At 38.7% G+C, this 8,002-nt stretch overlaps 1 protein-coding gene across 1 annotated transcript in view; it reads left to right on the forward strand.

The window, feature by feature from the left end:
* Positions 1-8,002, forward strand: part of Oxct1 (3-oxoacid CoA-transferase 1) — a 136,697-nt gene that overhangs the window by 124,837 nt on the left and 3,858 nt on the right. The window contains exon 16 of the mRNA XM_015490474.2: positions 136-237. Within this exon, the coding sequence (XP_015345960.1) occupies positions 136-237 (102 nt within the window). The remainder of the gene's footprint in view (positions 1-135; positions 238-8,002) is intronic.

The raw sequence follows: 8,002 nt of genomic DNA on the forward strand, positions 1-8,002 counted from the left end.
TTTAATTGCTGATTCTCAGAGTCTTTTGTCCTAGATCTTGTCTGTCTTTTAAAAAACTTGGGAGGTTATTTGTTTTGTACTGTAAAATAATTATGGTGATGAAAATTGTCATTGTCATTTTCTTGTCTCCCACAGGCTGTGTTTGACGTGGACAGTAAGAAAGGGCTGACTCTGATCGAGCTCTGGGAAGGCTTGACAGTGGACGACATACAAAAGAGCACTGGGTGTGATTTTGCTGTAAGTGTCTCTGTGAGCTAACCCGTCCTTTTGTGCAACATCACAGGCTCCCGGATGTGTGTTTACAGGATGTGAACCATTAATTTGTGATCATTTTGGGAGTTGACCTTTGCAGTGTACAACAGTGGAAGGAAGGGTGCCTGCTGATGAGAGCAGGAGGGAGCAGGAGCCCTGCTCTGACTCATGGGCCAGAGCTTGGCTCAGGAGTCTGAAGCAGGAGAGTGAGGAGCCAGCAGAAGTTGTTGGAAACAGGACTGGCTTGAGTTCCAAGCTACTTGCTGCAAAGTCCCTGGGTGGGTCACTGTTCTTTGAGTATATGTCAGCTGTGGTTAAATTTGATTAACTCAAAAGTGTGAGCCACAGGTGGAGAAATTATGCTTCCTTATTTTTAAACCCAGTGGTTTAATGGACAACTGAGTCCATTTAAAGTTAACCAAAGTAAAAGTAATAACGTCTCTGAAACAACAGAGGAAAGATTCAATTCTCAGACCCTTTTTAAAGAACCAGTCTACTATTTAAAATGGAATATTATTGCAAGGAGAAGAAAATACATTCATGTTGCAACTACCCATCTTGAAGAAACAAATTTAACAACAATTATTTGATAGTCATGTGTAGATTCCATATAACTTTATGCGTGCTACATGCTTGGCTTGTATTTATCAGTGCATAACAAATTTCTTTAAAACAAAAGTTGCATAATTCATTATCCATATAATAAGTGTTTCTGTACCAAGGTCTTTGTCTATTAACCTTTTCTGAGTTTCCTTTTGGAAAACAAAAGAAGTCTCCCAGTAATACTTCGCTTGGAAAGTGCATCTTTAATTAGTTTTCCAATTTCATCAAGGTGGAAAAGAGGGATTTGTTTATACTCTTTAAGTATTTGCAAACAATTCTTAATCAGCTGTTCTTTCTTTCTTTCTTTCTTTTTTCCTTCCCTTTTCAATGTGAAAGAGTTAACTTCTTTGTCAGGTAGCATTTTTAACATCCATAGAATTTTCAATGTATATTAACAAGAATATACAATAGAAGACCCTAGTTAGTTATTTTAATTCATGTGGGTAAATCAGAAATGAAAAAGATGAATTCTTGTACTTTTGCAAAAAAAAAAGTGCTAATTTTCCTATCTTTATACAATGAAAGATATCTGTGTTCTCTCTTACATTTTAGTACCACTCCTTCTTTTCATTATAATTGTTTTTAACTGATATATAAAAGTTGTACTTGTTTATGGGGTTTTTGATGTTTCAATACACGTTGTTTGATGTTTCAGTACATGTTTACATTCTGTAATGTTCAAGGCAGGATAAATATATCCAGTTCTTATAACACCATTTCCTTATGTTGGTAACATTCAAAATCTTTTCTTCTATCTTTTTGAAATATGAAGCACATTATCATTCTCTGTAGTCACACTGCTGTGCAATAGCACACCAGAACGTTTTGCTCTTGTCTCACTATAACTCAGCACCCATTTATCAATCTCTTTTATCACTTCCTTTCCCCTACTCTCTGAAGCCTCTGGGAATCACTGTTCTGCTGTCAACCTCTGTGAGAACAACTTTTGTGTGTGTGTGTGTTGTGCTGGGGATTGAACCCAATTTTTTTGATCCCTCTCATGTGTAAGATCATGCAGTACCTGTCTTTCTGTGCCTGGCTTACTTCATTTAACACAATGATCTCCACTTCTATGCTTGTTGTCTCAAATGACAGTATTTCATCCATTTTATGGCTGAATAGTATTCCATTATGTAGATGTACCATATTTTCTTTATTCAATCACCAGCTGATGGACACTAGGGTGTTTCCATTTCTTAGCTGTTGTGAATATTGGTGCAGTAAATATGAGAGTAGAGATGTCTCTTTAACACAGAGATTTTATTTCCTGGGATATATATCCAGTCATGGGATTGTTGAACCATAAGATAGTTCTGTTGTTAAGTTTTTTTGTTGTTGTTATTGTTTTTGAGGAACCTCCACACTGTTTTCCTCAGTGGTGGTGCTAATCTACACCTCCTCCAGTGTGTGTTTTTTCTTTACATTCTTACTGACACTTGCTATGTTTTTTTTTCTACTCACTCATAATCTTAGCTGTGTAGAGAAGGATATCACTTGACATTCTAGTTAGGTGATATTTCAATGTGGTTTTGATTTGCATTTCTTTGATTATTAGTGAGTTAAGAATTTTTTCATTTATCTGTTGGCCATTTGTGTGTCTTCCTTTAAGATATGTCTGTTTAAGTCTATTGCCCATTTTTAATTGGATTATTTGAGATTTTGTGCTATTGAGTTGTTTGAGTTTCTTATATATCCTGAATATTAACCGTTTGTTGGATGTATAGTTTACAAATATCTCCCATTCTGTAGGTTGTCTATTACTTATTTCCTTTGCTGTGCAAAAGTTTTTTAGTATACTGTAATCTTATTTGTGTACCTTTGCTTTTGTTTCTTGTGCTTTTGGAGTCTTATCCAAAAATGACTTGCCCATTCCAATGTCCTGAAGTGTTTCTCTGTTTTCTTCTAGTTTTATAGTTACAGATCTTACATTTATGTCTTTAGTCCGTTTTTTAGAACCGATGAGAGGTAGGGGTCTAGTTTCATTCCTCTGCATATAGTTACCCAGTTTGCCTAGCACTATTTATTGAAAAAAATTCCCTTCTCCAATGCATGTTCTTAGCACATTTGTCAAAGATCAGGTGACTAGAGATGTGTGGTTTTAACTTCTAGGATCTCTGTTCTGTTTCATTGGTCTATGTGACTGTTTTTATGCCAATGTCATGTTGTTTTTAATTACTATAGTTTTGTAAGGTATTTTGAAGTCAGGTTGTGTAATGCCTCCTGCTTTTTTCTTTTCTTTTCTTTTTATTAGTGCATGTTGACAATGCAGAACAATAGGTTTCATCATGGTATGTTCATGCATGCATATAACTTGAATCATTTCCATCCCCTGTAGCCCTTCCTACTCTCTTCACCCCACCCCCTGATCCCTTTCCTCTTTTTTTAATAGAAAATAGAAGTCTCCCTTCTATTTTCATGTTTTCTCCCCCAGCCCCCGCATCAGATTCCGTATATGAGAGAAAACATGCAGTTCTTGTCTTTCTTTGGCTTATTTTGCTTAATATGATGATCTGTAGTTGCATTGTTCTTTTTGCTTAAGATGATTTGGCTACTTGAAGTTTTTTGTGGTTCCATACAAATTTTAGGATTTTTTCCCCCTTATTTTGTGAAGAAAGTGCATGTTATGTTGATAGAGATTGCATTGATCACTTTGGTAGTATGAACATTTTAACAATATTGATTCTTCCAGTTCATGAACACAAAATTTTCTTTTTATACTCTTCAAATACTTTCATCAATGTTTCATAATTTTCATTGTAGAGATTTTTCACTTTTTTTTGGGGGGGGGGCTAAATTTATTCCTAAATAATTTTCTCTGTAGCTATTACAATTTCAATTGCTTTCTTGGCTTCTTTTCAGATAATTTACTATTGGTGTATAGTAATGCTATTGATTTTCATATGTTGAATTTTTATCCTGCAACTTTACTGAATCATTTATTAGCACTAATAGTATTATTTGGAGAAATCTTTGGGGTTGACTATATAAAATCATATAGAAACAATGACAATTTGGCTACTTCTTTCCAATTTGGATGCCCTCTATTTCTTTGTCTTGCATGATTGCTCTAACTAGGATATCCAATGCTTTGTTAAGCAAAACTAGTTAAAGTGAGCATCCATCCTTGTCTTGTTCCAGATCTTAGAGAGAAAGCCTTTTCCCTATAAGTATGATGTTAGCTGCTGGCTTATTATATATGGTCTGTATTATTGCCGCAGTCTGGCTGGGCACAATCAGGAGCCACTTGTCAAAAGAAACTAACTTTATTTTTAGAACCACACACGCCAAACAAAACAGCCTCTCAGGAAAAACCCTCAGAGCCTCAACTGCCACCACCGGGTTTCCACAAGCCTCTCTCTCCCACACAAGCTTCTCCCCACCTCCCACAATCCTCCTGCTCTTGAGGCCGATTGGCTGGGTCACGTGGGCGGAGCCAAAAAAGTCCCCCAATGAGCAGCTCCGTGGTCTGAAAGGGCAGGGAAACAGCCCAATGAGCATCACCGCAGAGGAGCCAATCAGCTAGATGTTGCTGGGGCCGCTGTGAGCCAATCATCAGCCGGCAGCTGGAAGTTTGCTGGGGCCCCTTCGGCTGTGGCTCTCAACAATTATGTTGAGGTACATTTCTTCCTTTTTTGTTTTAATCATGAAGGAATGCTGAATTTTATCAAATGCCTTCTTTCCACCTGGCACTGTTGTAGGCTCAGAGGCTCTGGCTGTAGGCCCTGGCCTGGGGACAGAGACTGCTAGGATCTGCCAAGTGTTTGGTTTCAGTCAGCCCAACCCTCAGTTTCAAGACACAACCCTGTGCTCACTTTCCTGCCCTACCCACTGGGGAGAATCTTGCTCCTCTCTATACCTAAGGTGGTGGAGGCAGCCCTGTGGCCATGTGGCAGAGGAGGGGCCAGAGGCTCAATTTGCAGGTACTGGCCTAGAGCAGGAATCGTGAGGCTACCACTGGGTTTCCCCACATTGAGCCTGTTGCTGGGCTTCAAGTCTAAGGCCTGGTCTCAGTCTTGCCTGTCCCACCCAGCCCTGTCTCCAAGCTGGAGACATCTCTTTTCTTGCTGTGCTGTGTAAAGTTGGAGAAGTAGAGATATGGGCCACTTTTTTCTTCCTGCCTTCTTCATTGCATCTTTTCTCATTCATTATGCTAAAATCAGGCATTATATTGTCTAACGCCGGCTTCCTGAGCTCTGCTGAAGGTGGTTTGGTATGTGGAAAACTGCCAAATCCGTTTCTCTGTGAGGAGGTGACCACTGGAGTGTCTCTGTAGCCACCATCTTCCTCCCAGTCCCATCTTTCCTTTCAACAGTGACTTGCAATCTTGTGTCCATAGGTTGTTGAGATGAAGTGTTAGTTTGTATGTCACTGTTGTCCCAGCAATTTAAAGGTGTGACATCAGCTCACCCATCCAGACAGAAGAACTAGCTTTTGGGGATCTGATGATGGATGGCATCTCTTTAGACCCTGACAGAGGAAATCACTGAGAGCAGGTGGTTTCTCCATGAGGCTAGAGACTGGAGGGCTCTGATTAATAAAAAGCATAATAGCTGGATTATCAAAAGGATATATTTAATAATAAAAATCACATTGAGGATAATATTTCTTTTGTGATAATCCAGAAATTATTCCGTGCTGTAATTCAGAAGATGTGCTTTTTACTACATGGGTAGCATTATATTCTATGTGACTCTATCAGTTCCTCATTTTTCTTTGAGGGCTTTGGATGTAGCTTAGTGATAAAGTGAGGCCCTGGGTTCAATCCCCAGCATATACAGAAAAGAATTATGTTTAAGAAAAGACCCAATAGCTCAGCTTTCAATGTGTACCTGGCAGTGAAGATTCTAGAAGGGAATAATTAGTTTGGTTATTGCCTAATAAAGCAAAAGGTGAAAATCTAGTGCAAAGCAATTTAAAATGTGTTGTAAAATGTCTGCAGACCTGACAATACAGGCAAGTGAATGGGCAAAAGATACAGAATATGGATGTTGGTTGATTGAGAAAATACCCAGAATCTCAATGAAAAAGATGAAATATGCTAGCATTATATAATAGGATCTGACAAATGTATGGTTTCAGGTTATTAAAAAAGAATGATTATGATGAATATTTGGGCTTTTAAAAAAAGGACTTTTCCAATTTATCATAGTGTAATTAATTCTTTAAATGCCACATGAAATAGCTTCTCCTAAAAAAGTCTGTAATGACCATCACACTTTGGATTATAAATGCACCCCGCCGAACCTCTTGGTCCCCAGCTGATGGAACTAGGAGATGGGTCCTAGTTGGAAGAAGTAGTTCATTGCGGGTGTAAACCTGAAGAGAACACTGAAACCCTGACTTCTTGATCTCACTTTCTGTGCTTCCTGGCCACCAGGAGCCATGTGCTTCTGCCATGATGTACTGCCTGGTGATAGGCCCAAAAAGCAACAAGACCAAGCGACTGTGGGCTAAACCGCTGACACCATGAGCCAAAATAAACATTTCCTTCTTTGAAGTTGTTTATCTCAGGCGTTTGGTCACGGTGACAGAAAGCTAACAGGGAACATATCTAAAGTTATAATGAACTCCAAAGGAGGCTGTGTAAATTTAGTCATAGAAATGCAAATATTGACTCTCTTTCTGGAACCTTCAGTACACTCCAAAAATAATCTTACATGGTAAAAGTAATTCACAGCTAGAGGAGGCACCCCTCGATGGACAGAGATCTGCTTCCATATGATCACTCTAACCTCAACATGTAATTGCTGTGAGGAAAGGGTTGCTCCTCTGTGTTTTTAGGTATTGAGCTCTGAATCCATTGAGAGAGATAATGGAGCTGGCCGGACAAATGTAAAATGTCATCATCATTATAGAGGCTAGGGTGAAGGATGTGGCCTAGATGTACAGCCACAGTGGACTTCCCGGGTACAAACCCCAGTGGTGGAGAGGCTTTGGCTCCTGTGTATAGGCCGAGTGAGAAAACCACAGCCTCCTACACCCGAGGAGACTTACTGCTGAGCTTCCTTCCACATGTCCAAAAGCAAAGCAGCATGTGCTCCCCACATGAAGGCTGATCCCAAGGAAGAAGAGTCAGAGTGAACTTCAAAGGCTGCAGTTCCTTTCCATCTGAGTCCCTGGGGACATACTAGAGGCCAGGGTGTTAACTAATGGGCATGAAATGAGACAGGAAGGGAATAGATGCTCTACCTCAGTGCTGTTGAGTGGTAGAGCCATGGGCACCCATTCATGCTCCAAAATGCTTGTCTGTGGTGGCATTCTGTCATGCCTTTCTATCTTTCTTTTTCTTTAACTGTGATTAGAAAAAACATATTACATAAAATTTATCGTCTTAATCATGTTTAAGTATGCAGCTCAGTAGTAGTAAATGTATGCACATAGCTACACAGCAGATCTAGAACTTTTTCATCTTGCAACACTGAATTCTATTCCACTCTGCACCACTTCCCTCTCTTCACTCTCTCCAGCTCTTGCCCATCTGTTCTACTTTGTTTCTATAGTTTTGACTACTTCAGATACTTCTTGTGAGTGAAACAGTACAGTATTTGCCCTTTGTTGACTGGCTTATTTAGCTTGCATATGTCAGGTTTGAGGTTTGTCCCTGTTGTAACAGGATTAACTTTTTCAAAGTTTGCGTTTTCCATGTGGGTAGATCCCACACTTTATCCACTCATTTCTTGGTAGACATTTGAATTGCTTCTACTTCTTGAATATTATGAATAATGTTGCAAAAGAGCATGGATATACAATTATAATTATCTCTTTTAAATTTTTTGGTTATGTATTCAGAAGTAGAATCGTGGAATCATATGATGATTCTACTTTTAATTTAGGGGGAAATTTCCTTAATGTTTATTCCCCCCAATAATGCACATGGATTCCAGTTTCCCCACCACCTCACCGTTGCTTGTTATTTTCTGCTTAATATTGGTCATGCTCACTGGTGTTAGATAGCTCATTGTGACTTTGATTTACATTTCTCTGATGATCTATGACGTTCAGAATGTTTTCATACATTTGTTGGATATTTGTGTATTTTCTTTGTCTATTCAGTTGCCTTTTGTTGTTGTTGTTGTTGTTTGGTTTTGTTTTGCTTTTGTGTTTTGAATTTGTCCGTTTTTTTTTTTTTTTTTTTTTTTTTTTTTTT

The sequence above is a fragment of the Marmota marmota genome, unplaced genomic scaffold, assembly GCF_001458135.2.
Source record: "Marmota marmota marmota unplaced genomic scaffold, marMar, whole genome shotgun sequence".
Classification (NCBI taxonomy): domain Eukaryota; kingdom Metazoa; phylum Chordata; class Mammalia; order Rodentia; family Sciuridae; genus Marmota; species Marmota marmota.